Below are 19,412 nucleotides of genomic sequence, written 5' to 3'. Positions count from 1 at the left end.
CCTAAATTTAGATACCACTTGGGGCGGGGTGGGGGGGGGGAGTTTCATGTGAGCACAAGACCATCACTAACTTTGTACCCAAACAAAACAAAACGAGAGGACACAAAGTTGTTTCCTGGCTCAAAGGCAAAATGAAAGCAAAAATGAAAAATGCTGAAGATTAATAATATACAAGAGTTTTATACAATGGGAATAAAAGAAAAAGTTGAGAAACTTTTAAGTTACAAAACTTTTTCCCATACACCAGTTCCTCTCAAAAGTTATGTTCCTCCAGTAACTACGGATGGTTCTGAATCCCCAAAGCACTGTTCAAAGGGAGCGCCACAAAACACCTCAGCCAAATACCCTGGGGGCAACTGACACGCAGGACCCTGCACTTCACGTCCGATGGCTTTCCTGGCTGGACTTTCTCAGCCCCGGGGCTTCGGATGCAGTGCACGCCCAGAGGAAAACACTTTCAGCTGTTGCATCGTAGTAGACCAAAACAGAAAGTCAAACGGCCACCGAAAAACTACAAATCTCAACAGGAGACAAACTCTCCCTCAGACACTAGTCAGTCATTTTTCTTTTTTTGCCTTTGATGGGGCCTCGAAATCACCCGCCGCCTGCAAGCCTTTCCGCCTAGAGGAGGAAAGGCGGCACCTGTCACTTTGCTCAGGGACCCGAGCCCCACCCGCCCGACACCTGTCAAGCTGGAGCCCAGACCCTTCCCAGCTTCCCTCCCCTCGCTCCCGAACCCAGACCCCTGTCACCCTCCTCCAGGCGCTCCGCGGTGGTGGGGGACACGGGAGCACCCTCCTCCCGCGCGGACGCGGCCGCCGGCGGAGACGCGCCCCCGCCTAGACGCCGGGGCGCCAGCCCGGACGCACTCTCGGGGCGCCCTTCTCTAGCCGCGGCCGCCGGGGTTCTGCTAGCTCACCTGGGCAGAGGCAGGTCCTCGGGGCCACTGTCCTGCTCAGGGTCCTCCTCAGGAGGAGGCGGCGGCGGCGGCGGTGGGGGTTCGGCGGCCGCTGCGGCGGCGGCTGCGGCGGCGGCGGCGGCGGCTGCTGCTGCTCTCCGGGGGGTTTTGGGCGGCATGACTCCCCCCCAGGGCAGGAGACAGTGACTGGTGGCGAAGGGCCGGGAAAGGAGGACGCGCGCACGTCGGGGCACGCCCCGTCCTCTCCCGACTCCCGTTACAAAAATAATTTGAACGTCCCCTGAGAAAAACCGGACGAGCCCTCCCCCGCCCGGCAACCGAGCGCCGCGTCCAACCGCGGGAAAACGTCACTTCCGCCCCCGGCGTCACGTCCGCGAAGCTCCCGGGCCCGCCGGCGTCGGGAGGGAACCGGGGCGCCGAACGGTGCGCTGGGCGGGGGCGCGAGGTCGGCCGGGCTGGGCGTGGACCCCCGGCCTGGGCCGAGACAGCCTCCCTGAGGCAGCAGCCGCCGCCCGGACGTGTCTCTACTCGAAACTCTCCTCTTCAGGCCTGGGTGCCGGTAACGGGGCACCGCACAGTCTGGGGGGTGAGATTGGGCCCCATTTTTATCTGTGGGCTGATCTGGGGCTGCGACTCCAGCCCCGCCGGGAATATCAAGCGTGTGCACCCTGGGCGGGCACGCCCCTCTCCCTCCGTGGGCGGCGCCCTCCCTCTCCTCCACGCTCCTCCCGCCCAATCCGTTAGGCAGAATCGGCCAAAACAAAAACAAACGTTTGTGGAACGCCTCGTAGAAAGTGAATTTTGACGATCACTGGCAGATACAAAGTGTAGAACAATTACTAGCCTTTTAGGGTCACTGTTTACAGAAGGGGAGTGAGGGAGTGGGTACAGAAAAATTATAGTGTTGATAAATATTTTAATAGCGGTGTAAAAAGGGGAAGCACCGTCGAAATGTCTAAGGGACAACTTCAGAGAAGCCGTGGCACCTGAATAGAAGTTGCCAGGTATGTACATAGCAAGTTTGCCTTGCTATGTACCAGGGATTGTGCTGGCCATTTTAACTATCAATCCTGGGTCCTGGGATAGAGCCCCCCCCCCCCACGCCCCGCCTCCCTCCCGTAGTGCTCACTGCTCCGCGGGAAGCCTGCTTCTCCCTCTGCCTGCATCTCCCGTTGCTTGTGCTGTGTGTGTGTGTGTGTGTGTGTGTGTGTGTGTGTGTGTGTGTGTGAGAGAGAGAGAGAGAAATGAATAAATAAAATCTTAAAAAAAAAAAAAAAGAATGCACCAAGAAAAGAGCATGCGCAAAGGCACAAAGACCTCTGAGAAGAGCTTGCTGGAAGAGCTTAACACCATCCAACACTGGTTTAGAAGCTGTGTCTCTTCTCTCATGACATTTACTATAATAATAGATTGTCTAGTATGAAAACGTGTTTTTCGCTCTTTGGCAGACCCAGTGGACTGCCCAGTCAGAACTTGCCACTTGAGGCACTGTGAATAAAACATAGATGTGTTCTGATGTGAACCCCCTCATCCTTGGCATAGCTGACCAGGGTTGAGGCAGCAGGACCCTGCAGTCAAGTCAGGGCTGCAAACTTCTTGGGTTTATCTTGGTCAGTTGTACAATGGATTACCATTTTCTGTATATACCATGATATATATGTCAGGATGTGAAAAGGGTTGGCAGTCATTGGCCTACTCAACAGCCAGTCTGTCCTACATTCAGAAATCATCTCTTGGGGGCCCAAAGTTTGTCAGGAAGTAGGGCCCAAACCCAGCCCCAGCTACAGAGAATGAATAGCATCAAAGTGGTAATCCTCTTCACCTTGCCAGGGATTAGTGTAGGCAGGAGTTCAGGATGCAGTTCTGCAAGATCAAAGATTGTCTGCTGGCAGCCTGATAAATGAGATACAGAGATGACACAGTTCTTCTTCCTTTAACTGTTATCATGAAACTGTGACACTGAAACAATTACTCTGGCCATTGTGACTTAAGACAAGCTGACCTGAGGATAAGGCAGAAATGTTAATGATGTTACAGTAAGTAATACCAAAACATCTGCATCCTCCGTGACAAATCAGTTCTGATTTGACCAATGCTGGAGGTGACCTTAACTGAGCTGGAGTTTTCAGTTGTTTACACCAGAAAGCATTATGACTGATAATATTTGTTCAATGAGCCCTTTCAGGGTAGAGACCAAATCTTAGGCATTGTTGTAGACATATAGTAGCCAGCAGTGTTAGCCACACAGTAAATGCTTGTTTGCTAAAAGTAGAGAGGCCAGAAGAGCAGAGGAAATTTCTGGAAACTGAAGTAAACTCTATATGTGGATATGACTTTCTTTAAATCCAGGTTATCAACCTCTGGATTTGCCACAATTGTAATAAATCAAAGAGAGATTTCTCAATTTACAAAAGGATGTGTGTCATTACCATGGATTAATTTAACTATGTTCTTCACTACATTTAAAACCCTTACACATAACTCAGGAACAATTGGGTCGATCAGAAGTTTTATATCCCCCCCAACACACACACAGCTTTCTGTTGCACAACCAAAGAAATATTAGAAATTCTACAGATTTTTAAAAGATTCTTTTCCCGATCTTCCTCCAACAGTGAAATCACAGACATTATAATTGGGGTTCAACACTCAAGTCGTGTAAACACAGTTAGTTGGTGGGCCCTCGGGTTCCAAGCCAGCTGGGCAGCTCTGATGGCATCAGCTCTCCCCCTAGGCCCAGCCCCGGCTCGGTGGCGGCCAACACCCAGCCCTTCCTTTCCTGAGGGTGGGCCCACGCCCCTGCTGAGCCGGGCCTGAAGATACCTCCAAATGCCCAGGCCAACAGCTTCTCTGGTTACCTAGGTCCTACTTGTTCATTCAGTGACTGCTTTCTGATGTTCATTCTATTTGACCTTTCTTGCAGTTAACACAGTTAACCACTTCCTCTTTCTTAAAACTTCCCTAGTCTTCCATAAATCCATGGTTGCTTTTTTCTCCTCCTCCCTTCTGTTCCTTTGTAAAATCCTCCCTGGTTCTTCTCCCTGTCTTCTGCGGAGTTTCCCTAGAGCAGCATGACTCAACGTGTGTTCCTTGGACCACTGCCAGTTTGCTTATGTCTCATCCACAAGGAAATGAGCACAGAAATTAAGAGTAAGTGCTTAGCAGCATTTTCAGCAATTTAATATTTCAGCTATATCCAGGCACATGATCTTTGAACACCTCTCATTAAACAGAATATGGAACAGTTCAGGTGTTTCGCAACTTGTGTGATTGTAGGTGGCATAGCTGTGTCCTTGTTCTGTGCAGTAGGACCACATTATAAGTAATAAAATTTTAAGCTTAGTTCATTAACTGTAACCCCAAAGTGAATACAAATCTGTGAAAGTGTAAATATTTGTTTACTTTTCTAACTTGTTATATTTACAGTCATTTTAATTTTTAATCAAGCCTGGTTTTTGAAATTCATAGCTATATTAGGGAAGTTGTGTCATTTGTTTTTAGTCCTAAATTATAGGTGGTGAAATAAACCTTACTGTCCTATTGTCAAGAAAAGACACATGTCAGTACTATGTTAGTAATAATAGTAGCAACCCAAACAATGACCAGAGAAGTGATTCTAAAGAATTAAAGATCCAAGTGTTTTTACTATTTTTGCTCGGAAGTAGCATCCCCCTTCTACTGAGTCCATAGCCAAAACTCACAGTAAAGTACTAAAACCATAATTGTCTGATGAAGCAGTAAGACTGTCAAAATTCATCAGCATTCATATATAAAATATAAGGAAACTAATTGTGAGTTTGATAAAACATGTAGCATTTTTATTTTCCATGAAAATCTCCACACATGGGGAATTCATGGATCCAGAATCAATTTTTTTTTAAGATATTTATTTATTTATTTATTTGACAGAGAGAGAGAGAGCACAAGTAGGCAGAGAGGCAGGCAGGGTGGGGAGGGGAGCAGGCTCTCCACTGAGCAGAGAGCTCGATATGGGGCTCGATCCCAGGACCCTGAGACCATGACCTGAGCCAAAGGCAGAGGCTTAAACCACTGAGCCACCCAGGTGCCCCCAGAATCCATTTCTTTAATTGAAGTATACTTTAAATGCAACTATAACTTAATAGGACAAATTTTTAGAACTGGTAAGAAAAAACGGTACTATTACTTATAAGGAAGATGAATTTTGAAACTGACGCAATATTTGCTCTATTTTGGATAAAAATTAAAAGTGAATGTCCTCAGCTTGCTGAAATCACTTCCATTCCCTTAAACATATCTTTGAGAGACTAATTTCTCTACTATGAGTGTTACTGAGTAAAACATAAAAACAGTTTAGATACACAGTATCTCCTGCTAGAGGCATTGTCAGCACACCAACCTAGCTAAGATAATTTAACAGGCAAGAAACATTTTCATTTGTCATGTGAAAATCTGTAATTACTGACAAATTTTAAATATTAAATATAGCATTTAATATGGGAAATTACTCCTTCACTACCAGCTTTTTGTTGTTTGACTATGGAATTATTTAAAAACTAACCATGTATTAGTAACTCTTTATATTAATCACCTATATGCACACTTAACAGTGAACAAAGTAGTTTTTGTAGTTTCTTCTTTAATGCTATGTAATATTTTGTTATGTGTTTTTTGAAATGTAATTTTGTATCTGTTTAAAATACTTAAAATGTGAGTCTGTAATTGGTGTGCCTTTTTAATTTTCATTTCATTTTCAAGTATTTTTAAAAGTTTCATTTTTCAGAAGTATCAATTCATGAAATTAAAAAGAAAGGAAAGGCCCTTCACAGATAGTGTGAGATAACACTGGTCTAAGAGATCCTCACCTCTCTTCTCCATTTGCTCTATTTTATTTCCATGATTTAAATCACCCCCATATGTGTATGCTCTTAGATTCTTTCAGATTTCAAGAAACAGAGATCCATTTTGTTTACCTTAATTATTCAGGATTATTGATTAGTTTAGGGGAGGAGTAAAAGAGACAAAAAACTAAAAAATAAAGAGTCCCTCCTGCTACACTCCTGTACCTTATCATCCATCCACTAGCTGACTTCCATCCTTCCTGCCTCTGTGAAGATTGTTAGTCTTCATCTCTTTATAATTCCTGCCACAATGATCCCCTCTCCGTGTCACTAATTTACATTCCTCAGGAGAGACACTATGATTGGTTCCCCTACTAAACTATAATTTACATTAGCAGACCAGATAACATAATTTGCTAGTCGCAGTGAAAAATGAAAATGCAAGGCCCATTTTTCACAAATTATTGAGATTTTCAAGATAGTCAGTGTGGAACATTAAACCAAGTGCAATGCCTTTCTAAATGGAGTCTTACAGAACTGCATAGCTCACCTGCCAGCCATGTCCATGAGAATAGATCTATATCGGGGTGCCTGGGTGGCTCAGTGGGTTAAAGCCTCTGCCTTCGGCTCAGGTCATGATCCCAGGGCCCTGGGATGGAGCCCCGCATTGGGCTCTCTGCTCAGCAGGGAGCCTGCTTCCCCCTCTCTCTCTGCCTACCTCTCTGTCTACTTGTGATCTCTTTGTCTGTCAAAGAAATAAATAAAATCTTTAAAAAAAAAAAAGAATAGATCTATATCTGTTCTGCTAACTAGGGTGTCCTCATACCTAGCATGTACCCATGACACTGAGCAATCAAATGGGCTTGATACCACCAAGTGGTGCCAGTTTGGAATGATATCATTGTATTAGTTCCCCCTCCTTCCCTGCCCACTCCCCTTTACCTTCACTCCTATTTCTCTCAAATTGCACTGGAACTGTATTTTCTAGAGAATCCAAGCTAAAACACTTGGCTCCAAAGTGTCCTGAAGACATTCAGGATGGGATATTAGAGTTGGCTTAATCACTGGTCTTATAGCAATAAAGACAAAGCATGGTATGTGGGTAATAAGTGGGGCCACATAGTGGTATCATAACTACTAAGGCTTCCCACCTGTGCTGATCAGGATGCAGTGCACATAGAAGGTGGAACATTGGAATGTGTCATGGCTGTGATGCTTGAGCAGTAGGGGGATAATAACTGTAGGGATTGGGATGGATTCTGTTACCGGAATTGTACCCTTTGTGAAAGAAAATGATACCTCAGGGCAGGCAACTCTCACCTTAATGCACGCTGAGAAAGGCAGAAGGCTTCCACTGGCAGTTTTTTAAAAGATTGTGATTTTGATGTAAATTATTTTTGCTTTTGTCTTTCTTGCCCAGGGAGACATATCCAGAAAAATGTTGCTAAGGCCACTATCCAAGAGATTACTACCTATGATTTTCATCTCGGAGTTTGACAGTTTCAGGTCTTATATTTAGGTTTTACTGCATTTTGAGTTTTTTTTTAAGATTTTATTTATTTATTTGGCAGACAGAGATCTCAAGTAGGCAGAGACACAGGCAGAGAGAGAGGAAGGGAAGCAGGCTCCCAGGTGAGCAGAGAGCCCGATGTGGGGCTCAATCCTAGGACCCTGGGATCATGACCTGAGCCGAAGGCAGAGGCTTTAACCACTGAGCCACCCAGGTGCCCCTTGAGTTTATTTTTGAGTATGGTTTAAGAGGGTGATTCAGTTCAACCTTTTTTTTTTTTTTTTTTGGCGGGGGGGATGTAGCTTTCCAGTTTTACCAGTACCATTTATTAAAGAGACTTTTACCCATTGTATATACTTTCCTCCTTTGTTGTAGATTAATTGACCATATAAATTGTAGATTAATTGACCATTAAATGGTCACAGATAATTGACCATATAGGTTTATTACTGGCCTTTCTGTTCTGTTCCACTGATCTATTTTTGTGCCAGTACCAAATTATTTTCATTACTACAGCTTTATAGTATAGCTTGAAATCTGAGATTGTGATACCTCCAGCTTTGTTCTTCTTTCTCAAGATTGCTTTGGCTATCTGAAGTCTTTTCTGGGTACATACACATTTTAGATTATTTGTTTTAATTCTGTGAAAAATACTACTGGTATTTTGATAGAGATCACATCAAATCTGTAGATTGCTTTGGATAGCACGGACATTTTAACAATATTAATTCTTCCAATCCATGAGCATAGTACATCTTTTCCATTTGTTTATGTGGTCTTCAATGTCTTTCATCAGTGTCTCAGATGCAGCAAGTCTTTCACCTCTTTGGTAAGTTTATTCGTAGGTATTTTATTTTTTTCGATGCAATTGTAAATGGGATTGTTTTGTTAATTTCTATTTTTGCTAGTTCATTATTAGTGTATAGAAACAACAGATTTCTGTATATTAATTTTGTATCCCATAATTTTACTGAATTCATTTGTCTGTTCTAATAGTTTTTTTAGTAAGGTCTTTAGGGTTTTCTTTGTACAACATAGAAAACCCTGAAACCTTTTTCTTTGGGAATCTAAAACACAAAACAAACAAACAAAAAAAAACCAGAAACAGACTCATAAATATAGATAGCAAACTAGTTATTGCCCAAGGGGAGAGGTGTGGGGTGATGGCAACATAGGTGAAGGGGATTAAGAGATACGGACTTCCCAGTTATGAAATAAATAAGTCAGGGATGAAAAGTACAGCATAGGGAATATAGTCAGTATTGTAATTATGTCAAATGGTGACAGATGGTAACTACATATTATGGTGAGCATTGCATAATGAATAGAACCGTCAAATCACTATGTTGTACACTTGAAACTAATGTAATATTGTGTGTTAACTGTACTTCAATAAAAAAAATTAGTAAAAGACTGATTTCCTGTACCTTAGAGCAAACTATACTAAAAATCAGGCCCAGAATCTGATTGTAAAGGCAGCAGAGCAGAAAAAGCAACAAAATGCATAGATTTACAAGGTCTCCTATGTCCACATCTGGTCCCTGAAGGAGCAAAGTGATCTAAGACCCAGAATGGGATATTTGAGTGGATGAGTCTGAGAATATTGAATCTCCTAATTCTCCCCTGAACCTGTGGAATACTGGAAAAGATTAGCAGCCAGCTCTCAGGGGAGGGCTTGGCAGGGAAGGACCATGATTTGTAGCATTAGCCAATTTCTATTGAATAAACACTCCCACCTTAGTCGCTTTCAGGCTACCAACATAATGTCACTGAACACGGAATTAAAAAGTGATGCACACAATCGGCTCCTATAAGTTGGTATGAACTGGCTCCAACCCATCAGTAACCTGAACCCTCTGGATGGTGGAATCAGCACCTCCACTTTGCCAGAGGAAAATAGTCTTCTCTTGCCTGTAAATCATGCAAAGACTATTGAAGCAAGTGGCTCTCCAAAAGGATGTGTGGCCATTAGCCAGGGTAACTGTGCACTGGAAAAAAGGAAATGCTCAGAGTCTTCAAGGATTGTTAGATACAGGGCACCTGGGTGGCTCAGTCAGTTAAGTGTCTGCCTTTGACTCGGGTCATGATCCCAGGGCCCTGGGATTGAGTCCTGCATCAGGCTCCCTGTTCATTGGGGAGTTTGCTTCTCCCTCTGTACCCCCCGCTTCCTGATCTCTCTCAAGCACTCTCTCTCTCTCAAATAAATGAATAAAATCTTAAAAAAAAAAAAAAAGAATTGTTAGATACAGTGTCTGAACTGTCACTGACACGACCATGATTCTCCAATTAGAATGGAAACCAGTGAAGTTTTGGCTCAACTTCAACTTATTGTGAGTCCAGTAGGTCTATGAACACCTTCTGTGGTTAAATCAATGAATGTATAATTAGGACAGATGACCTTAACAGATGGTAAAATCCTCATGTTGGTCCCCTGACCTGTGGAGCAATTGCCATTATGTAGGATGGACCATATAGAGGGTGCTAAAACTGCCACTATTACCCCCAGGCAGGATAGTAATTCAGAAGCATGACAGCATCTTAAGAAGAAATGCAAAGACTTATACCACTATCAAATATTTAAAGGATGCAGAGTTTGTGGTTTCTTTTATATCTCTATTCAACCAACTCTCCTATCTAACCCTTACAAAAATGGGATCATGGCAGGTGATAGTAGACCACCATAAATTTAGCTCCAGTAGAAGCTTCCATACTACATGTAGTCTCTTCATTAGATCAGATCAACATAGATTTGGCTTTGGTATAGAGGTATGAATTGGTTAATGCACTTTTCCTAGTTTCTATTATTAGAAAGGATCAAAAGCACTTTGTCTTTAGAGAGGCAGGTGCCTCAGGGCTATTTTAACCCATCTGTTCTCTGTCCTAGTGGGCACAAAGGGCCAAGTACTCCAAATCAGTGCTTCTCATAGTTTTGTTTGTTGTTTGTTTGTTTGTTTTTCCAATCTGTCTTGGAGCGATACTTTTGGAAATCACCACTGAATTTGACTGGTAAGTACCTTGCTGCACATGTGAATCACCACACAAGTTTGACAATTGCTAAAATGATCAATACCTTGCTTAATGAGTTGAGGCTTCTGATCATGTACTTGGATGTCACAGCAATGACAATTGCTATAAAACATTCTAAACACAGATTTTCAATTTCATAATTCATCTTGCAAGAACCAGTAACCAAGAGTTAACCAACCAGCAGCAGTCTGTAGATTCCACTATGAATATTAGTCTAAATGGTCTTGTAAAACATGCATGATGAAGAATGGAAGATAGACTCTAAGGCAATCCAAGGGCTTGCCACGTCAATGACATTTTTAGCATTCCAAAATTATGGGAACGCAGGAAACATCACCTTTAATGTAAAAATATCACCTCTTGCCACTAGGAGAGAGACTCTTCACTTAGTGGACTTCTTTGGTTTTTGAAGGCATATGCTTTCTTTGGGAATATATCCCCAGCCCATTTATCAGGTGACTTAGACAGCAAGTGGGTGCCAAAGTAGGAGACATCTCTAAATGAAATCCAAGCTGGGGACACCTGGATGGCTCAATCGGTTAACCATCTGCCTTCTGCTAAGGTCATGATCTTGGGGCCCTGGGATCAAGTCCCACACTGAACCCCCTGCTCAGCGGGGAGCCTACTTCTCCTTCTCCCTCTGTGTGTGTGTACTCTCTCTCAAATAAATAAATAAATCTTTGATAAAGAAAAAGGAAAGAAATCCAAGTGCGGTGCAAGCTGGCCAGCTACTTAAGCTGTATGATTCAGCAGATCCAATGGTATGAGAGGTGTTTGTGTTGAATAAGTAACACATAGAGTCTCCAGCAAGCCCCAATAGGTGGTATACACCTAAGGTTCTATAGCAAGGAAACCTTCTGCAACAGAGAATTAGCCTCTATTTGAAAAATCAGCTGTTTGTGCTACTAGGGCCCAAATGGAGACAAAGTGCTTAAGCAATTGGAGCAGCTTGTCACCAGCTGATTATTATTCTCTGAGCTATAAGGTCTGTCAGCATCAATCCATTATACAATGGATATGGCACATTCAGGATCAGGCAAGCAGAGACTAAGAAGTCATGAGTAAGTGTGAACAAATGATCTAAACTCTTATGTCACCAACCTCTCTTGCACTGACTCTTCTCTTTCAGTTCAGTCCTTTGGCCTAAGCGGATTCTCTAAGACCAACAGATGGAGAAGGAAAGAACCTGGACCTGGTTTACACATGGCTTGGTACCAGATGTAAGTGTTATAAAAAAATGCACTCCTAAGGGGATTCTCTAAGACCAACAGATGGAGAAGGAAAGAACCTGGACCTGGCTTACACATGGCTTGGTACCAGATGTAAGTGTTATAAAAAAAAATGCACTCCTGGTGCCCACAGTACAGTGATGGTGGGAAATCTTCCCTTGGGAAGATTTGTGAGCAATACACTTGATCGCTAACTTCTTAGGAAGAAGTGGCCTGAGATAGAGATATGGATATACAGGAACTTCTAGGCAGAGAGAAATGGCTTGGCTAATTGATTCAGGACCTGAAAAAAAAATGATTGAAATATTGGGGACAGATTGGTCTGGAAAACAAAATTTGAATGGATCTGTGGGGATGAGAGTGTCTCATGTTAATTTCCCGAGAGAGCATTCTCAGGCACCAGGAACGACATGACTTGTGTTGTGGTATCAGCTAGCAAGCATGAAGATCTATGAATGGAGAGGTCATGGTGGCAGTGATGAAAGTATTGCATGGGCCAGAAAATATGGACTCCTCACTAATTCTGATCTAGCTAGATTAATGGCCATTGCTGAATTCCCAACTTGCCACTTGCAGATACCAAAACTGAGCCTTTAATATACCATTGCTCTTTGAGAAGACCAGTTAGCCACTTGATAGCAGATTGATTACACTGGAACACTTCTGCCCTGGGGGAGGCAGTAATGCATCCTTATCAGAACTAGTACCTAACCTAGTCATGAATTTGCCTTCCTTGTCCTCAGTGCCAGGACCAATATTCAAGAATTTATGGAAGCCTAAGATTTTGACATGGTTTCTCTCACAATAATGGTTCAGACCAGAGAATATATTTTATGACAAAAGAGAGGAAACAACAAACACAGGAGCCAATGGTCTTAACCTCGTAACTCGTCTGTATTAGCCAGATTTTGTTCTATAACAAAATACTCCAGACAGTGCAAAGTTGAGGAATGCCCTCCAAGATATGGTATATGCCCTGAACCAACAGTTAATATATAGTACTATGTCCCCCAGCAACTAGAATATAAGGGGGCAAGGAAAAAAGAACAGAGGTAGGATTAACCCCTTTTAGTGGACGGGTGCTGTTGGTGCTTTGCTTAAATGTCCTTTACCTACTCACACACTTATCCCCCAGCTGTTGTGAATATTGACTGAGAACTGTCCTTAGCCAAAGAGCTGCCTCATCTACGACATCTACCCCCATCCCTTCCCCCCCACCCTCTGCTGACAGACATTGGCCAGTAATAGACTGACATGAGGGCACAAAAGAGTAGAGGAGAGAGACATGAAGGCTTTCAATTATGACCTTAATATTATCTTCACCAGCAGGAACTTTACCTTGTTTCATTAACCTTCTTGCCTTAAGTCTTTCCAGAGATGGTGGCTGGATATCATCTTGAACAGGACTCTGTGACGAAATGAACTTGTTCTTTCCCCTTTGGGAGGAAGTGAAGGAATGATCTACTCACAAAAACTGGTGCTTCTATTGCAGTATATGGGTGAATATAATGGGAAGCATGAATGAAAATGAGTGGTGAAAAAGATGCATTTTATCAAACATTGTACTCTAATGCTCTTGGCCTCATCAGCCTCAGGACCAGTAGCCATTTGTTTTGTCCCAGCCAACATGTGACAGCCAACACCTGGTGAGCTGTGCTGCTACGGCAAGAGACTTCACATTAGCACAGCTGGATGGTTAGCTCACCTTATAACCAAACAATATTGCGTCTCACCTCCTACCCTGGAGTTTTTCTTTTGGAAAAAGACTAATGAGATGCTGCAGGACCTGTCAGTGCTTACACATGAACAACCCAGAAATGTGTGGGATTCAACGTCCATGAGGAAAAATGTTGACAAGGGGATCTAGCAGATAAATTCTCTTTGTTATTCTCAGAAGTTTGTTCTGCGATAAGGGTCATTTATATTACCTCTTGAAAGATGCTCCCTCAAGACTAAGCAATTAATCGTATTTCATACTGAGTGATGTCAAGTTCACAGAAGGAGCAATGAAGTGCATACACATATAGAAAATGGTTGCAAAAGATGAATAACAATGCAAAGATAGTTTCTCCTCGTTAATTTTATTTTCACACAAATCTAGGTTTGTAAAATTGTACTATGTATGGTGTTCAGTAATAAGAAAAAAATGATATGATTTGTAATTTAAAAATGTATACAATCACTGTTGTGAGGTTCTTATGTTATATGTAACGTTGCATAATATCAATTCATTAGAGATGCATATTATAATCACTATAGCAACTAACCTCCAAAAAACCGGAAGCAGATATAACTGAAAAGAAAATATGCTACAGTTGAAAGGCAGTACTACTCAGGCTGGATAAAAGCAAGACATAATAATATGCTACTTATAAGAGATTTACTTTAAATACGAAGTCACGACTAAGTTAAAGTGATGGACACAAATTGCCATGCAAATTCATCTGTTCAATTTCAAATAAAGTTAGAGTGCCTAGGACTTCCAGCACTCTGTTAAATAACAAATAACAGTGGTGACAAGTGGACATCCCTGTCTCATTCCTCACCATAGAGGAAAAGCTCTCAGTTTTTCCCCATTGAGAATGTTAGCTGTGGGTTTTTCATATATGGCCTTTATTATGTTGAGGTATGTTCCCTCTAACCCTACTTTGTTGAGGGTTTTTACCATGAATGAATGTTGTACTTGGTCAAATGCTTTTTTTTTTTTTTTTTTTTTTTTTGCATCTATTGAAAGGCTCATATGGTTCTATCCTTTCTTTGGTTAATGTGGTGTATCAAGTTGATTGATTTGTGAATATTGAACCACCCTTGAAGCCCAGGAATAAATCCCACTTGATCTTGGTGAATGACTCTTTTAAGGTACTCTTGGATTCAGTTTGCTGGTATTTTATTGAGAATTTTTGCATCCATGTTCTTCAGAGATATTGGCCCGTAGTTCTCTTTTTTAGTGGAGTCTTTATCTGGTTTTGGTATCAGGGTAATGCAGACCTCATAGAATGAATTTGGAAGTTGTCCTTCCATTTCTGTTTTTTGGAACAGTTTGAGAAGCATAGGTATTAACTCTTCTTTAAATATTTGGTGAAATTCATCTGTGAAGCCATGTGGTCCTGGACTTTTGCTTGTTGGGAGATTTTTTATTTTTGATTCTATTTCTTAGCTGGTTATTCATCTGTTCAAGTTCTTTACTTCTTCCTTTAATTGTAAGCATTCTTTATGTGTTCTAGATATATGATTTGCAAACATTTTTTCCTATTCTATAAATTGTCTTTCTACTCTCTTGACTGTGTTTCTTATAGCACAAAAGTTTAGTTTTGTTTTGTAGCTTGTGTTGTGGTGGCATATCTAAGAAACTAGTCAATGCCTATGCAAGATCATAAAGTTTTATCCTGTTTTCCTTTGAGAGTTTTGTAATTTAGTTCTTACACTTAGGCCTTTGATCCAAAGGAGCTAGTTTTTTTCTATAATGTCAGGTAGGGGTCCAACTTCATTATTCTGTATATGGATACTAGCTGCCACAGCATCATTTGTGGAAAAGAATGTTTTGTTTTGTTTTTCTCTATTGAATTGTCTTGGCACCCTTGTTGAAAATCAGCTGACCAGAAATGTGAGGATTTATTTCAGGACTCTCAGTTCTGTTCCACTGATCTAAATGTTTATCCATGTCAGTACCACACTATCTTGATTACTTTATTTCTGTTGTAAGTTTTAAAGTAGGAAAGTGTGAAAGCTCCAACTTTGTTCTTTATTTTTCAAGAATTCTTTGATGATTCTGAAACTTCATTTACATATAAATTTTAGATCTGCTTGTCAGTTTCAGTCTGCAAAAAAAGCCAGTTGAGATATTAATAGAGATTGCTTTGATATGTAGGTCTATTTGGGGAGTATTTCCATCTTAACTTTGCCATAATCATATGATGCATAAACATGAAATGTCTTTCCATTTAATGAACCTTCTTAATTTTCTTTTCTTTCTTTCTTTTTTTTTTTTTTTTTAGATTTTACATATTTATTTGACAGACAGAGACACAGCAAAAGAGGGAACACAAGCAAGGGGAGTGGGAGAAGGAGAAGCAGGCTTCCCGCTGAGCAGGGAGCCTGATGTGGGGCTCGATCCCAGGACCCTGGGATCGTGACCTGAGCCTAAGGCAGATACTTAATGACTGAGCCACCCAGGTACCCCCTTTATTTTCTTTAAGCAATGTCTTACAGTTTTTAAAATATTTAAGTATTACACTTATCTAGTTAAATTTATTTATAAATATTTTATTCTTCTTATACTATTGCAAATGGACTTGTTTTCCTTATTTTATTTTTAGATTGTTCATTGTTTTTAATGAATTTCCTAGGGCTTTTTTAAAAATATACAAGATCATATCATTTGAAAATAGAGATCATTTTACTTCTTCCTTTCCAATCTGGATGGCTTTTATTTTATTTTCTTGCCTAAAGTCCCAGTTTAGAAACTTCAATACAATGTTTAATAGAAGTGGTGAGAACAAACACCATTGTCTTGTTTCTGTTCCTTAGTAGAACACATTCAGTCTTTTATTGGTAAGTGTCTTGTTCTCTGGGGGGATTTTCACAGAAGCCCATATCAGGTTGAGGAATTTTCTTTCTATTCCTAATTTGTTGAGTATTTTTGTCATGAAAGGGCAATAGATTTAGTCAGATGCTTTTTCTGTATCTATTGAGGTAATAATGTGGGTTTTTTCTCTCCAGGATAATATAATACAACGTATTATATCAATGAATTTTTTACTCATTTAAAATTTTATTGTGTTAATCTTTAATTTTTTTCATTGATTTATTTTTCTTGATCAGTCTAAATAGAGTTTTATTGCCTCCATAGTTCTTTTATAAGAACCAAATTTTGGCTATACCAATTTTCCCTGAACTAATTGGTTGATTTACTTTCTATTTTATTGATTTTTCATATTTTTTAAACTTCCTTTGGGTTAATTTACTCTTCTTTTTTTCCTTTTGCTTTGTAAGGTGGAAGCATCAACAATTTATTTTAAATTGTAAGCATTTTAGACTATAAGTTCCCTTCTATGCAATGATTCAGCTGCTGTATCTCACAAATATAAGATGGTTTAATATGATGTATTTTTATTAACGTTCAGTTCAAGATATTTTATTTCCCTTGTGATTTCTTCTTTGGGTCACAACTTATGTTAAAATGTACCATTTACTCATTTTATCAATTACTGAGAGAGGAACATTCTTACCAGCACAGCACTAAGCATCACAGAAAAACTGGTGAATTAAACTTCATCAAAGTTAAAACTATCTGCTCATCAAAGGACACTGCTAAGGAAAAGAAAAACCTAGGCAGGATGTAGACAGAGAGAAAATATTTGTAATACATATATCTATCAAAGGATCTTTATCCAAAATATATAGAACTCCTCCAACTCAATAATAAAAAGACAAACAACACAATCTTTTAAATGGGCAAAATACAAGGAAAAGACATTTCCCAAAAGAAGATGTATGATTGGCCAAAAAGCTCATGGAGAAATGTTTCGTATCATTAGACATTAAAGAAGTGTAAATTAAAACCACAATGGGAATAAAAGGCACAGCATAGGGAGTATAGTAAGTGATATTGTAACAGCATTTTGTGGTGACAGATGGTAGCTACATTTGTGGTGAGCAGAGCGTAACATACAAACTTGTCAAATCACTATGTTGTATGCCTAAAACTAACATTGTGTCAACTAAACTCACAAAATAAAGTAAAAATAATCCACAGTGGCATATTCTACAACAACTGGAATGGCTAAAATTAAATAGATGGCAACAGCAAATATTGGTAAAGATGTGAAGCAACCAAAACTCATTCGTTTATGGTTGGAGAATGTGATACACATACTCTTAAGGTGGTCCCCTTCAATCCCTGCCTTCTGGTATTCCTGCCCTATCCGATCCCTCCCCTTGAGCATGAGTGGGACTTACATTAAAATAGGGCAAAGGTGGGGCGCCTGGATGGCTCAGTGGGTTAAAGCCTCTGCTTTCAGCTCAGGTCATGAACTCGGGGTCCTGGGATTGAGCCCCACATCAGGCTCTCTGCTCAGCAGGGAGCCTGCTTACCCCTCCCTCTCTCTGCCTGCCTCTCTGCCTACTTGTGATCTCTGTCTGTCAAATAAATGAATAAAATCTTAGAAATAAAAATAAAATAAAATATGACAAAGGTAATAGGATGTATATGGTTAAATATATTTGATTACATGATCACATTTATAGGATTATAGCACTTCCTTGCTGGAGTTTCTGGCCCCGTTGCTGGCTTTGAGGAACCAACTGCCCGTGCTAAGGAATCCCACATGGAAAGGAACTGCTTGCCTCTCCAGCAGCTGAGGTTAACCACTAGCCAACAACCAGCAAGAAACTGAAGTCCTCAATCACACAACACAAGGAAGTGAATTCTGCCAACAACCACATGAGTCAGGAATCAAGTTCTTCCCCAGTTAAGCCTCCATATGAGAACCCAGTTTGGGTCAGCACTTTGATTGCAGCTCTGCAAAGGATCAGCTAAGCTATGCCCAGTCTCCTGATCCAGACTGGGAGATATAAATGTGTGCTGCTTTATGCTGTTAAATTTGTGGTAATATTGTTAGGCAGTGGTAGATAACTAACACAGACTGCAAAATGTTACAACCTCTTTGGGAAATGGTTTGACATTTTCTTATAACATCGAATACAAATACAACACACGTGACTCAGAAATTCCACCCCCAAAGAGAAACAAGTCCACAAAAAGGGCATAAACAAGAATATTCACAACTTCATTCAAAATAGCCTAAAAAATAAGAAAAAATGTTTCCATCAATAAAAAATAGGTAAAGCAATAGTGGTATATTGATACAATACATTGAATACTACTCAGCCATAAAATGGAATAAACTTTTGATAGATGCAAAACATGAATGAATCTCAAAACATTATGCTAAGGTAAAGAAGCCCAGACACAAATGAGCATAAACTATGCGATCCCATATATATGAAGTCCTAGGACAAGCAAACCTAATCTATGGTGAAAGAAATTGAACTGGGGGTTGCTTCTGGGAGGTACAGGCAGGCATTTACTTGGAAAGGGCATCATGATTTTCTGTAGTGATGAACATGTTCTCTGTCTTGATGAGGTATAGATTACACAAGTGAATGCATTTATCAAAACACACTTAACTGGGAGCCTGGGTAGCTCAGTTGGTTAAGTGACTGCCTTCAGCTCAGGTGATGATCCTGAAGTCCCGGGATCAAGTCCCACATTGGGCTCCCAGCTTGGCAGAGGGTCTGCTTCTTCCTCTGACCCTCCCCCTGTCATGTTCTCTCTCTCTTTCTCTCTCTCTCATTCTTTCTCAAATAAATAAATAAAATCTTTAAAAAAAAAACCACACACCTCTAATTGTGCTCATAAGATCTGTGCTTATCACCATATATAAATTATACTTTGATTTTAAAAAAAAAATTAAAGGATAAGAGAAATACTTGCTTAGTAAAGGATAGCAGCATATGTCTCAAGCCAAATTACCCCATGATTCTTACAAAGATAAAGAAAAGCATAAAACATCTGCCATGTGTAGTCTGTAACAACACAAGTTTCCAGAGGAAAAGGCACCTTCTGCATGGTTCTCTCTCAGATGATCTTTGTGCTTGGATCTTCATTGACTCAATCCACCCAAAGAAGACCATGCAACCCAGTGAATGCTGTGAACTCTATATGCTATATTTAATCAATAAGTAGTCATAATATGACCCAAAACAAACAAGGCTGCTAAAATAACTTTATCGTCCTTATCACACAGCTACTTCAAACACGATTTGATCTTCACCAATTATCAGAGATTTTACCTAATTCAAAATAATATTTGTTGTGGTGCACTGCCAAGCATTGTACAGGAGAT

General features: G+C 40.6%; 1 protein-coding gene and 1 long non-coding RNA gene across 2 annotated transcripts in view; one reads left to right on the top strand and one right to left on the bottom strand.

Moving 5' to 3' along the window:
* RB1 (RB transcriptional corepressor 1) overlaps positions 1–1,262 on the bottom strand; it is a 164,878-nt gene extending 163,616 nt beyond the window's left edge. The window contains exon 1 of the mRNA XM_080799855.1: positions 920–1,262. Coding sequence (XP_080655981.1) covers positions 920–1,077 — 158 coding nt within the window. The 5' untranslated portion in view covers positions 1,078–1,262. The remainder of the gene's footprint in view (positions 1–919) is intronic.
* Positions 1,263–9,534: 8,272 nt separating this feature from the next.
* LOC308340574 lies at positions 9,535–18,862 on the top strand. The gene is made up of 3 exons (XR_013966625.1): positions 9,535–10,255; positions 11,406–11,496; positions 12,872–18,862. It is a non-coding gene; the product is annotated as an uncharacterized lncRNA (long non-coding RNA).
* The last annotated feature ends 550 nt before the right edge of the window (positions 18,863–19,412 follow it).

Source organism: Martes martes (assembly GCF_963455335.1).
Source record: "Martes martes genome assembly, chromosome: 3".
NCBI lineage: Eukaryota > Metazoa > Chordata > Mammalia > Carnivora > Mustelidae > Martes > Martes martes.
This window is presented reverse-complemented; position numbering and strand designations above follow the sequence as displayed.